Raw genomic sequence first — 14966 nt, 5'->3', positions numbered from 1 at the left:
GACAAAACAGTCTCTCTATTGAGTGTAAAACAAAAAGAGCCAGACGTTATGCATGCAGGCAGGAGCTGACTGAATAACCAAAAAAAGAATCCTATTTTCCTGGAGTTTCACCAGGAAATGAAGCAAAATCTTTTTTTACATTTGCATTAGATGTCAATAAACCAGGATTTGATGGATAACAAGAGAGGTTAAGGAAATACACAGCTCAAACATATGTTTACTCATCTTTACTTTTTACTTACATTTACTCATTACATGATCTTCTTGCATGCATTTGCTTAGAAAAGGTCTCTCTTTGAAGGATTAACCTAGTTGTGGTCTTATTATGAATGCCCTAATTACATCTTCACAAAAGGAACCTAACAAGAAAATGCAAATGCGGAGGACACTGATTTGCATTAAAGTATAATGATTTTAAAGGGAGTAGTGTGACCGTGGAAATGCTACAGTAAAGTAACAATAAAATGTCCTTGAATTAAACATAATTAATTTTATAGCTGGGCTGATTGGCATTCACCTGGGCTTGCAGCTCCAGGGAGCATTCTGGTAATTAAATTTTTAAGAGTTGAACCACTGGAAGTCAGACAACCCACAGAGTGAGAGAGAGAGAGAAAGACAGATGAGGTGAGACAATGTTCGTAACAACTGGGCACATTGGCACCCAGCAGATATTGTGTATGTAGCCTTATGTAATAGGAGAGGAAAGGTCATTTACACATAATAGGTTGAGTAGACGATGATAATAGGTCAAATATATACACACCTTCATCTTAATCTGTTTCTTTCCCTCTATTGCCATGATAGCTGCTTTGTGAGTGAGCTAAATGTTAACATTAGCATACTAGCATGCTCACAGAGACCATACCCTGCTCCTGTTTAGCAGGGATAAAATAATACTTTGTTCACTAACTTATCCCCTGCATATTTGCATGCTAACATTTGTTATTGATCTATAAATGGTAAATGAGCAATTTGAAGCTAATGGGAATGTCACTGTGGCAGGTACAGTTAAAGTAGAGCCATTTTGGAGTGTTAAAGCATGCTGTATTACGCTGGCAATTTTCTCGACACAGCAAAATGCTGCATGGCATGACACATTAGAAATAATGGGTTTCAGAAGGAAGTATAACATTGTTGTGTAGTGTCTTTGAGGGCCTTTTGATGGAAGATATCGCTCCCTCCTATATGTTATATGTTATAAATACAAAGCTACTGTGACAATGACTTATTGTGATATGGTCTCTCTTTCACATTCTGTCCTTCGCAACGTTCAGCCTGTACAGAATCCACTTTCTCCAGGCCAAACTTGTCTGCACTGTATAGTATTAAAACCTCATTATCAGTCAAACACAAAGACTGGTAGGGAAGGTCAGTGATGATGTATGGCAAGCTGACAACACTCAGTCAATCTCATACAAACACACAAGAACAGAAATAAAGTAACTGTAAACATATGCTCAACTTTGGCCTTGTCATGATAGACAAACACATTCACAAAAGGAAATATACAGATAGAAACATACACATGGATACACAAAACACAGAAAATCACAGGTTACAAGTATATTGTCTATGACCAACTTACTCATAAATACAGGAGCAAGCACGAACCCCCCCCCCCTCACACACACACACACACACACACACACACACACACACACAAAGCTCTTGGGATTACTCATGTCAGTCCTGAATGTGAACCCCTTTGGATACCTTGCTGAGACTCTATGGATATTTTATAGGTCTCCTCCGCAAATTGTAATGAAACATTCATGAGGTTACATCTCATTATGTGTGTGAGTGTGTGTGTACTTTGGGTGTGTGTGCCTACATGTGTGTGTAGTGTGCAGCGAGAAGATTTCTAAGTTTATTCAAATCTGTTCGAATTAATGATTTCAACAATGGATCAAACATTGTAGAAAGCAAGGGGGGTTATTGGTTTAGCACGTACATTTTATTGCTTATTTTTTCATATTTAGTATTTTTAAGTAAAATCTTGAAAGCAAGACTTTTACCTGTAATTTTGTGGAACTGCTTTTGTGCAAAAATATATTCAGAATTGTATCTAAAGCTTATATAAGGTTTCAGCTGTCTATACAATCAAATGATTATCTTCAAGGGTAAATATTATAGGGCAATAATCATACACATATTTCCTGCATATTTCCGATGTCATAGATAGTATTAAAGCTGTAAGTATGGGGTCACAAAGACATGGTTTTCTCTAAGTCAAATAGGTAACCTGGTTATTGACTGCTCCTTCTCACTTCCCTGCTGCATTATAATATCATATAAAGCCCACAGAGGATTACCTGTGGGATATAATTACAGACCACAAAGTGGTTAGGGAAGCAGGTGGCTGTGGTGGGGTTGTCATGCAAAGGCCTTCGACTATAAGACGAAGGTGTATTCAGTGGGAAGTATAGTATTCTTGATGTGATGTGGCACCATCTCATGGAAGAAACCTGGTATAACTGCTGAGGTCAGACAAAAGATTAAATACTGTAGATCTCAAATGAAAGAAGAAGCGCTGATTTGTTAGCGTATTAGTGTCTTATCTTCTGTTGGCCCTGTCTTTTTCACATACTTGCTTCTTTAAGAAAAGCTGTATTTCCACCAAATCCACAAAGTATTGAAAGCTGACAACCAGATGTTATCTGTTGTTAACAAACCCACAAAAACAGTTGGCTCTAAAAAGCACCAGATGGAGAAAAAAGCGGTTAACCTACTGCAGTGATGCTTGAGTTATTCATAATGTCACAGAGAACTGTTGGCCCAAAATCAGTCAGAATATTACCAGATCACCAGATATTCTATTAAGAATATGCAAAAATGTACAGACTCAGATTTTAGATCTAAGTCAGATATGTGTTTAATTGTATGTGGACCTGTCTGGTCTTTTACTAGTTAAGCCCTCAGTCTCTTCAGACGGAATAACTATTGCTTTGAGAGGATATGGCGATATTAGATAATAGCACGTCTTTAACAATAAGGTGTAGACTTAGGACCAAGGAAATTACAAGGCAACAATGTAATATTTGATATGTGGCTATGTAATACCGCATCCAATATAAAACCTGTAATTCATCCTGAGGAAACACATTTTGTGTTTGAAACAAAGTGTGTTTATTGAAAATGTCTTTTGAATATTATTAGCTAGGTGTATTTTCACACAGGGTCATGTGGTGCTCATCCTGTCACTACACACAGCCTAGTTGACAACTTTTATTGAACAGCTTCTGGTCTGTGTAAGAACTGCGGACGTGTCAGGGGGCCATCTGGAGAATATTACATAAAAAAAGGACTGACCAATGGGGTAAGAACAATCTTTTTTCTTATTCTGGCACTGACTGTCTCTCTCTCCCCCTCCTCTTTTGGTTTTCTCTCTCACACTTCACATACACAAACTACAGAGGGTGATACGGAGGAAGAGAGAGAGACAGAGAGACTGGGAGAAAAGGGGCGAGGAAAGACTGTGGGTTGGGTTCACTTGGATCCAAATCCACTGGCGCAACAACTGATTAAAGACACAAGACAGAAAGTTCTAGAGCAACAACTCCAACAAGACTAAAATGCTTACTGAGCGCAGCAAGAGGAAACAAATATATTCAGCCATTTAAGAACCATCAAGATTTCTTTTCATCAAAGCGACACATTTTAAACTGTTTTAAAAGGCCATATGGATTGATCCTTTTTTTTGGCTTATTTTTAGTGTGGAGGGTTTTTCTACTGGTTTGTAATCTACAGGAAAGTTTATTAAAAGACAGGAAAAGTCTGAATAATCACTGAGAAGGCATTTCAGACACAGAAATATAGAGGTTGTTACTGCAGCAGTAGTAGTGGTGAGTTGTTGATAGAAGTTCTTGTAATGTCAGGCAGAGTGCTTCCAGTACTTTTCCTATCCCTCTATATGACTGTTGCTTCAGTCTGGAGCCAGGGATCCTCCCAAGATACCTTCATACTCCAGTACCTGGAGAGGAGACTGGCTCAGATGGAGGTAGGTGCCCACTGCACTTCTTTATCACATAAGAACCTTCATCACTCAGCTGACATCAGAGCAACTTCAATCCTCACACCCCTTTCCATTAACTATTGTTTGCAATGTTGCTCATACATGACCTTAATTACTATCTTGTATTGCCTGTACAAGGTTTTTAGTTCTTCTTACCATAATGTTATAAAAATCAGACTCTAAATTAGACAGATTAATGAATTACAGATTTCAAATATTACTTGTGGAATGGTAACACCATGCTCTAATCATCTGGCTGCCAAATTATTGGCATCCTCTTAGTTGTCAGATTTCTGCAATGTTTACCTTTTATGAGTATGTGCCCAGGTCAATAGATAATATAGAAAATATGAATGAATAAGTTAGTCTGACATGTCAGTCGGTTAACAGTGTGCTCAATTTCAGAGCATTCTCAGTTACAACAAGCCATCTAAACTAAACAACCACATAGGTTGGTTTCAGTTTAAAATAAGTTGTTACGCTCCACACTTGGGGTAAAATATCTTAAAGTCGTATTATTCACTGGAGTCTAACCCCAGTCTCATAGGTGTTGGTCCTGTGTTTGTTTAAGCATTCAATCTCCCCTGGCCGCCGACCTCTGGACTTATTGACTGAGCCCTACTGTCGGAAGTACTGTGATGTGAGCTTTATATGTAATGTCTGTGGTGCAGTACTACAAGCATCTGATAAACAGGCTCTAAGACTACAACAATACAATGCATTTACCTATGTAACCCATAATTCTACATTATGGGTTACATAATGTTTCTTTATCATGATTATTATAGATATTATTTATTGTCTACATAGTTTAGGTAATGTTTTCATTAATTATTTGTTTTTCCTTACTGCAATAAATTGTGGGTAATTTAATTAGCAAAGTCAGGTGAACTCTGCATCCTGAGCAGAATGCCTGGAATTCCGCCCCCTACTGGCACTTCATACTGAATTAAGAAAAAGTGTGTTTCATTGACTCCCGGTTACGCCAATCGGAAGTCACTAAAATTAATGTTGAGTCGGTGTGTGCATTTGCAAAGACGATGTCGGACTCTGTAGTTTTTTCTGGACCCCTGCCCAATCTGACGAGTGATGACATGTATAGCCGCATGTCATCATTCAACCGCTGGCTGTCGAGGTGGTGCCCAGCAAACGATGTGGGCTTCATAGATAACTGGCAGACATTCTGGGGAAAGCCTGGTCTGATCGGAAGAGACGGCATTCATCCCACTTTGGATGGTGCAGCTCTTTTGTCTCATAATATGGCTAAGTTTGTTAGTCGTAAAACCTGACAAACTGGAGTTGAGACCAGGAGGCAGAGCTGTAGTCCTACACACTCCTCTGAGCTTCCCTGTGAGCAGTTTCCCAGCCACAATCTTAATGTTATAGAGACTGTGTCTGCCCCCCAACCCAGGCCTTTTATTACAAACTCAAATAAAAAAGGAGTAAATCAAAAAAATTGAATAAAAATTAAAACAACAACCGAAGTTGTGCCAAAAAATATGAGAATTAAATGTGGTCTGTTAAATATCAGATCCCTGTCATCTAAAGCTCTATTAGTGAACGATCTGATATCAGATTATCATATTGATTTACTCTCTTTAACTGAGATTTGGCTGTGTCAGGAAGAATATGTCAGCTTAAATGGTGGAGTGGCAGCTATTTTCAGTTCTAGTCTTCTAATCAACCCTAGACCAAAACTTAGTTTCAGCTCTTTTGAAAGCCTTGTTCTGAGTTTTTCACACCCAGCCTGTAAAACTTTACAGCCTGTTTTATTTGTGATAGTATACCGCCCTCCTGGCGCATACTCTGATTTTCTAACTGAATTCTCAGAGTTTTTATCAGATTTAGTCCTGAGTTCAGATAAAATAATTATTGTAGGGGACTTCAATATTCATGTAGATGTTGATAATGATAGTCTTAGCATGGCATTTATGTCCCTTTTGGACTCTATTGGTTTCACTCAAAGTGTAAACCAGCCTACTCACCGCTTTAACCACACCCTCGACCTTGTTCTAGCTTATGGCCTTGAAACCGAAAACTTAATTGTCTTCCCACAAAATCCTCTTTTATCAGATCACTATTTAGTAACATTCGATGTCCTATTAACCGACTACTCTCCAGTTAACAAAAATGTACTCACAAGATGTTTGTCTGATAGGACTGTAGCTAAATTTAAGGAAACAATTCCAGCTGCTTTTAATTCTTTACCACATCTGTTTACTACAGAAAGCTCTTATGCTAATGTTAGTCCCTCTCAGCTTGATCAGTTTGTTGATAGTACTGCAGGTTTGCTGAGAAGTACTCTAGACTCGATTGCCCCCTTAAAAAAGAAGATTATCAAACGACAGAGGCTAGCTCCATGGTATGACTCAGAAACTCGTAACTTGAAGCAAATGTCGCGTAAATTTGAAAGAATGTGGCGATCCGCCAAAACAGAAGAGTCTCGTTTACTCTGGCAAAATAGTCTTAATAAATACAGGAAGGCCCTACGGCATGCTCGAGGTGTCTACTACTTCTCCCTCATAGAAGAAAATAAAAACAATCCCAGGTACCTTTTCAGCACTGTAGCCAGGCTGACAGAGAGTCACAGCTCCACTGAGCCAAGTATTCCTATAGGCCTCAGCAGTGATGATTTTATGAGCTTCTGTAATGACAAAATCCTAAAGATTAGAAACAAAATTTGTAACCTCCTGCCGTTAACTGGTGCAGATGTATCTTTGGAAACTGCTCAAAAACCTGATGTTTACCTTGACTGTTTTTCTCCAATTGACCTTCCTGAGCTAAATTCTCTGATATCTTCGTCTAAACCATCAACCTGTCTTCTAGACCCGATTCCAACCAAGCTGCTTAAGGAAGTCTTTCCCTCAATAAGCACTTCTTTACTAGATATGATCAATATGTCTTTATCGACTGGCTATGTACCCCAGCCTTTTAAACTAGCTGTAATTAAGCCTCTTCTTAAAAAGCCTACCCTAGATTCAGACACCTTAGCTAACTATAGACCTATATCTAACCTTCCTTTTATCTCAAAGATCCTTGAGAAAGCAGTCGCTAATCAATTATGTGACTTTCTTCATAACAACAGTTTATTTGAGGACTTTCAGTCAGGATTTAGAGTCCACCATAGCACTGAGACAGCACTTGTGCGCGTTTCAAATGATCTACTTATTGCTTCAGACAGAGGACTTCTCTCTGTACTCGTCCTGTTAGATCTTAGTGCCGCTTTCGACACGATAGACCATCACATCCTGTTACAGAGACTAGAACATTTAATTGGCATTACAGGATCTGCATTAAGTTGGTTTAAATCTTATTCATCAGATCAATCTCAGTTTGTTAATGTTCATGATGTGTCCTCTATGCAAACCAAAGTTAGTCATGGAGTTCCACAAGGTTCTGTGCTCGGACCGATTCTTTTTACCTTTTATATGCTTCCTCTTGGTAACATCATGAGGAGACACTCCATTAATTTTCATTGTTATGCAGATGATACTCAATTATACTTATCTATGAAGCCAGACGAAACCAATCAGCTATCTAAACTAGAAGCATGCCTTCAGGACATAAAGATCTGGATGACTAGAAACTTTCTGCTACTTAATTCAGACAAAACTGAAGTTATTGTGCTCGGCCCAAAACACCTTAGAGATTCTTTCTCTTATGATATAGCTGCCGTAGATGGCATCAGCCTGGCATCCAGCACTACTGTTAGGAATCTGGGAGTTCTATTTGATCAGGATATGTCCTTCATCTCCCACATAAAACAAATATCAAGGACAGCCTTCTTTCACCTTCGCAACATAGCAAAAATCAGACACATCTTGTCTCAAAACGATGCAGAAAAACTAGTCCATGCATTCATTACTTCCAGGTTGGATTATTGTAACTCGTTACTATCAGGCTGCCCTAATAAGTCACTAAAAACTCTGCAGCTGGTACAAAATGCTGGAGCACGTGTGCTGACAAGAACTAGGAAGAGAGATCACATCTCTCCTGTATTAGCCTCTCTGCACTGGCTTTCTGTAAAATCTAGAATAGAATTTAAAATCCTTCTTCTTACTTACAAAGCTCTTAATGGTCAGGCACCATCATATCTTAAAGAGCTCATAGTGCCATATTACCCCTCTAGAACATTGCGCTCCCAGGATGCAGGCCTGCTTGTGGTACCTAAAGTCTCTAAGAGTAGTGTTGGAGGTAGAGCCTTCAATTACCAGGCCCCCCTCCTCTGGAACAATCTACCAGTCAAGGTCCGGGAGGCAGACACCCTCTCTTCTTTTAAGAGTAGACTTAAAACTTTCCTCTTTGATAAAGCTTATAGTTAGGGCTGGCTCAGGCTTGGACTAGCCCATAGTTATGCTGCTAAAGGTTTAGACTGCCGGGGGGATCTGACACACCAAACTTCTCTCTTTCTCTCTCTCTCTCTGTCTCTCTCTGTGTTTCTCTGACTCTCTCCCTCTCTGTCCCTCTCTCTCTCTATCTCTTTCTCCCTCTCTCTCTCTCTCTCTCTCTGTCATATTAATGCAGCTCATTAACTCTGTATCTTCTGGTCCCATTAACATTACTAACCACATATCTTCCCGGGAGTTCTCGTGCTCCCTTGTCTTGAAGGTTCCTGGGGATCGTTGCTGCAGACCACCTGCTGCTGTGGACCTGCTCGACTGCAACAACTACTAACATCAGCCTTCCCCATAGTATCATTATTGTTGCTGCTAATGCTAATAGTAGACCTGTTGACTTCAACTGTTACAATTACGATTACCTCAGCCTTTATCATTACTCTGCTTCTCTCGCTAATTTATTTATTTATTTATTTTGTTAATCTTCACCCTAGTCTACCACTATTATTGGCATTGTAACCATAAGTATGTGTCTGTTGTTGCTCTCTTTGCCTGTCTCTATCCTGCATCTCCTTCTATCCCATTTTCGGCCCATCCAGTCGAGGCAGATGGCTGTTCAACATGAGTCTGGTTCTGCTCGAGGTTTCTGCCTGTTAAAAGGACGTTTTTCTGCCAATGTGCCGAATTGCTAAGTGCTACTCATGGTGATTCATGTTGGGCCTCTCTTTAAATAACTTAACAAAGAGTCGGTCTAGACCTGCTCTTTCTGTAAAGTGTCTCGAGATAACCCTGGTTATGATTTGGCGCTATACAAATAAAATTTGAATTTGAAATTTGAATTGTTTAAATGAGATTTTTGTCAGTGAAACAATACACCATTTCTTCTTTCTAAAGTTTGGTTAAATAGAAAGTTCCATGCTTTTACATTTTTCATGTTAGACAGCGTTACTCGCTGAAGAGAACAGACCATAATAATAATGCGGTTCAAAAGTAGGTCAAGTATGGAGGAATTCATTGCCAGTTAAAACTGAATCACTATGTTATTCATACCACAAAACTTAAGTTTACTAACCTTAGCAAAAGTTATAGCCAGTGTAACCTGTTGCAAAGTGAGGCTTGAGCAGCAAAACACTTGAATGTATTAAAATACTATTAGGAGGAAGAATGTATGTTGTCTTGACAAATGCCATATGCTTGCTTGCATTCTGTATTCATGAAACTTTCCCTCTGTGTCACTGACATCAGGAGCGTCTTAATACATGTGAGCAGAACACTGTGAGCATCACTCAGAAGACCTATGACCTCTCTTCTGACATCCGGAGTTATGTGTCCACTCTCGGTGTTCTGAGGTAGGCCTGTCGGATTGAAAATAATTTGTCCCAAATGGACAATTGTAAAGAGAATAAATGACGCAAATAACATGTTAGTGATTGAAGTAACTACAGCATGTGAACTGTGGGAACTGTACTGTTTCGCTGCATAGATCTGAGATGAAGAGCCAGGTGGATGGCGTGTCTGTGCGTGTAGACCGGGTGGAGAGAGAGTTGGAATATCTTGAAAACAAGATTCCCACCCAATCCAATATTGAAATGGAGGAGGCACTGCTGGAGCAACAGATAAAGGCTGCAGAACTAGACCAGCTGCAAAAGAAAGCCAAGATCAAAGTGGAAAATGGTTAGAAGTTGCACCTGTTCACAGTGTGTGTGTGTGTGTGTGTGTGTGTGTAGGCAGACCTGAAAGATTACAGCCTCTAACTGTCTACTGTGTAAGGCTCATGTTGAGCAATATACTGTATCATTAAGGATTAGAATGAAATAATAAAATGTAGTAAAAGTCACACATTATTAAAGCTGAAAATTTGAGACAGAAACAGAAAGTATAAAGACCCTTTCCTTTATCGTCTTCTTTCCAATTCCTCCAGACTGCAACACAGCCCTGACTCAAATCAAGTCTCTCAAGATTGTGAAGAAGGCAGGAGATACCCTTGGTTCCTGGTTCAAGGACCCCTCCCAAGGATCAACAAAGGTGCATTCCTTTTAAAGATGACATAATGAACCGTTTTACATTAGAGAGGCAGCTGTGTTTCTGTCTGGACTGAAGACTTTGTGTGAAGCTGCTGATTCCTAACCTTTTTCTTATAGCTGTCCAATCTAATTGGACAATGTCAGGCCTTATGCTCCCTAGATTAGCATACACACTCTTTAACAGCCTACATTGTGATTTTCCCTGTTCAATAAATTATTTAACTGAAATACATAAAACAATTAAAACACTAAGGGGCCCTTAAAGTTCAGTTGTATCATTTTTCCATTTCATTTGGGGTTCTTAAAATATATATATAGAATAAGAATTGGTAGCTGAGTTTTCTCAATTAAATCAATGGTTTAAAAGCCAGTCAGAATCAACGAGTCAAGCCTTTTTTTTAGACTTTGCATTTAACAATGACATTCTTCACCATGAGAGATATCTAATTGAATGAGGCAGGACTGTGAGTTTCATTAATAGATTAAGAATATCACTATATTTAATCGAAGAATGGAATATTAAAGCTGAGTTACAAAATACAATTTCCACTGACTTCTCAAATTGTGATAACTGTACATCTAATAGGTTTACCTGCTCAGTGGAATCCGTAACAGCACTCTGCTGGAGTATGCTTCCCTGCACAGTTTCACAGAGAGGAGCATCACACCGCCAGCTAAAGTTCTGCAGCTGCCTTTTCACTGGCAGGGAACAGGTCATGTGGTCTACAATGGATTCCTCTACTACCACAAGGCAGATACACCCAATCAGATACTGAAGGTGTGTGACTGAAGTAAAGTAAGCCTTTACACTTTAGAAATGCTACCCCATCAAAGAATACCTTTTTTGTAAACTATATAAGGGATTTAATCACATCACATTGAAGAATCACATTGCTTAGCAACAGTTACTCACTGCTGATTGCAATTCATTAACTTGGGACTTAGTAGAACTGCTCTGCAGCTGTTGGCTGGAGATCACTCAATGAAGCTCGGTCAAAGTGGGGAGAGGGGGGTTAGTCCTTTTTTCTTTGCTGCTTTGTGTTAGCTGAGGTCAGTTAGCAAATGCAGCAACAGAAAACATTTTGAAGAGAAATTTTTTGATGGATTGCAATTAAATTTTGAACAGACATACACTGAACAAAAATATAAACGCAACACTTTTGTTTTTGCTCCCATTTTTCATGAGCTGAACTCAAAGATCTAAGACTTTTTCTATGTACACAAAAGGCCTACTTCTCTCAAATATTGTTCACAAATTTGTCTAAATCTGTGTTAGTGAGCACTTCTTCTTTGCCGAGATAATCCATCCACCTCACAGGTGTGGCATATCAAGATGCTGATTAGACAGCATGATTATTGCACAGGTGTGCCTTAGGCTGGCCACAATAAAAGGCCACTCTAAAATGTACAGTTTTATCACACAGCACAATGCCACAGATGTTGCAAGTTTTGAGGGAGCGTGCAATTGGCATGCTGACTGCAGGAATGTTCATTTCTCTGCCATAAGCTGTCTCCAAAGGCGTTTCAGAGAATATGGCAGTACATCCAACCTGCCTTACAACCGCAGACCATGTGTAACCACACCAGCCCAGGACCTCCAAGACCCGGGACCTTCACCTCCAAGATCGTCTGAGACCAGCCACCCAGACAGCTGCTGCAACAATCGGTTTGCATAACCAAAGAATTTCTGCACAAACTGTCAGAAACCGTCTCAGGGAAGATCATCTGCATCCTCGTCGTCCTCATCGGGGTCTCGATCTGACTGCAGTTCGTTGTCATAACCGACTTGAGTGGGCAAATGCTCACATTCGATGGCGTCTGGCACTTTGGAGAGGTGTTCTCTCCACGGATGAATCCCGGTTTTCACTGTACAGGGCAGATGGCAGACAGCGTGTATGGCGTCGTGTGGGTGAGCGGTTTGCCGATGTCAACGTTGTGAATCAAGTGGCCCATGGTGGCGGTGGGGTTATGAAAAAATTTCCAGTTCTTGCATGGCCAGCATACTCACCGGACATGTCACCCATCGACTATGTTTGGGGTCGGCGTATACGACAGCATGTTCCAGTTCCTACCAATATCCAGCAACTGGACTAAGAGACAAATGGTGGTCACACCAGATACTGACTGGTTTTCTGACCCCCCCGGACCCCCCCCATACAGTAAAACTGCACATTTTAGATTTTGGTTATGCAAACCGATTGTTGCAGCAGCTGTCTGGGTGGCTGGTCTCAGACGATCTTGGAGGTGAAGGTCCCGGGTCTTGGAGGTCCTGGGCTGGTGTGGTTACACATGGTCTGCGGTTGTAAGGCAGGTTGGATGTACTGCCATATTCTCTGAAACGCCTTTGGAGACAGCTTATGGCAGAGAAATGAACATTCCTGCAGTCAGCATGCCAATTGCACGCTCCCTCAAAACTTGCAACATCTGTGGCATTGTGCTGTGTGATAAAACTGTACATTTTAGAGTGGCCTTTTATTGTGGCCAGCCTAAGGCACACCTGTGCAATAATCATGCTGTCTAATCAGCATCTTGTTATGCCACACCTGTGAGGTGGATGGATTATCTCGGCAAAGGAGAAGTGCTCACTTACACAGATTTAGACAAATTTGTGAACAATATTTGAGAGAAATAGGCCTTTTGTGTACATAGAAAAAGTCTTAGATCTTTGAGTTCAGCTCATGAAAAATGGGAGCAAAAACAAAAGTGTTGCGTTTATATTTTTGATCAGTGTACAAAGCAATAAATCCATTTGACTTAGGTGACCCCATTACTTTTGACTATGAGGATGACCAAGAAATATTGACAGCTGTTAGATGGATCAGCATGGATTTTGGTACTTTGTTGATCCCTTATCTTCATATAAAACTTCATCATCATGAAATACTTTATTTGGCTAATTTCTTTGTTCACGAACAAATACCTGCAAAACAAAATGAAATTCCCATCAACTATGGCTCGAATAAGGCAATATTAGCAGGCTAACACATTAAACATTCGTTACCAAATATCACCATTACCAATGAATAGCATTATCAATGTGTCTGTGTGTTTTTTTTTCTTAGTCTTGGTTACAGCATATCTGAAACTACTGAAAAGAAATCAATACTTTACTAATAGCATTTTCTGAATTTTCCTATTTCCATCTGTTTCCATCATAAAAGGTAGACCTGTTGAATAGTACAGTGGTGGACAGCACGCTGCTACCAGGAGCAGGTCGTCTACCAGTCTATAGTCTGAACCCCAACACCTACCTGGACATGGCTGTGGATGAACTTGGCCTGTGGGTCATCCATGCTGACCCTGAGTATGGAGGAAACCTGGTGATTAGCAAATTAGATAAAGGTAGAGCATACCAGCCCTACGCATACACACACTAACAGTGCATAGCCGAAGTATAACTTGGCCTATATTTGGCACCTTTATGTTTCTATTTCAGGAACTTTGGCAGTAGAGTATACCTGGGATACACAATGTAGAAGTCGTGATGCTGAAGGGGCCTTCCTTATATGTGGAACCCTTTATGTGGTGTACAACACACGTTATGGAGGACGTTCCACCATACAGTGTCTCTACGACATCCATGACACCATCCACAGGTTTGTTACACACAAACAGACCACCAAGATACAGTACCGACAAGATATTCTCACAAACATGCATTTGCACAATTTCTCACAACATTGCATATAATTGACCATCCACATACAGAGAAAACCACAAAAGGTAAACTAAATGACAAAGATTACAGCTTTAATCCATTTATAAACCTTCCATCCACATTTTCATGTTTTCACAACTGGAGCAATTTTTAATTTGATTAAACATTTTCTCTTTTGTGTATCACCCATCTTTAGTGATGAGAGCCCTGTACTGTTCTTCCCGAAGCGCTATACCAGCCACAGCAGCATCCACTACCACCCCGGAGACAAACAGCTGTATGCCTGGGACGATGGCTACCAAACAATATACAAAGTGGAGACACAAAGAAATGATCCAGTCACTGTTGAATGAAAACGACCTATGAAAACTTGTGTTGCCACTTTAGAAAAACATCTCTTATAAAAACAAGGTTTTTGAGTAGCTCATAATCCACTGTATAGTTATCTTTTGCTCTCAGTGGATGCAGCATCTATAATTGTTCATCATAATAGATGTAACACCATATCCAGCCAAAGACATGTTATGTATTATGTAAGCATTATACTTTGTATCAGAACAATAAAGAACATTTAAGTATAATGTGCATTTTCATTAACTTACCTTCAATGAATGGTTTACATACATTAAGTTGGAGTTAAGCGTTTTTTAAGGAAAGTTGTAACAGATTAGTTGTTAGCACATTTTTAACATTCTTTAATGTATTATCATTAACCCCATTTTGAACCAAGGTCCAATTAAGCTACTAGATACCCTGATCAAGTCCTAACAAGACAGCAATACCTGCACTATAGGCCATACACAATCTGTTCTGTTTGGATGATTTACACATTTTATTAATGCAGCTCATTAACTCTGTATCTTCTGGTCCCATTAACATTACTAACCACATATCTTCCCGGGAGTTCTTGTGCTCCCTTGTCTTGAAGGTTCCTG

The 14966-nt window shown here is 39.8% G+C and overlaps 1 protein-coding gene across 1 annotated transcript; it reads left to right on the top strand.

The window, feature by feature from the left end:
* The first annotated feature begins 3442 nt into the window (after nt 1–3442).
* olfml1 (olfactomedin-like 1) lies at nt 3443–14591 on the top strand. The gene is made up of 8 exons (XM_069686939.1): nt 3443–3997; nt 9595–9698; nt 9833–10023; nt 10271–10374; nt 10960–11151; nt 13535–13715; nt 13810–13969; nt 14228–14591. The coding sequence occupies exons 1-8, from the start codon at nt 3869–3871 to the stop codon at nt 14382–14384; spliced, it is 1218 nt and encodes a 405-aa protein (XP_069543040.1). The 5' UTR covers nt 3443–3868; the 3' UTR covers nt 14385–14591.
* The last annotated feature ends 375 nt before the right edge of the window (nt 14592–14966 follow it).

Source organism: Semicossyphus pulcher, unplaced genomic scaffold, assembly GCF_022749685.1.
Source record: "Semicossyphus pulcher isolate SPU_LCO1_2020_fin unplaced genomic scaffold, fSemPul1.0.p SCAF_8, whole genome shotgun sequence".
Taxonomy (NCBI): Eukaryota; Metazoa; Chordata; class Actinopteri; order Labriformes; family Labridae; genus Semicossyphus; species Semicossyphus pulcher.
This window is presented reverse-complemented; position numbering and strand designations above follow the sequence as displayed.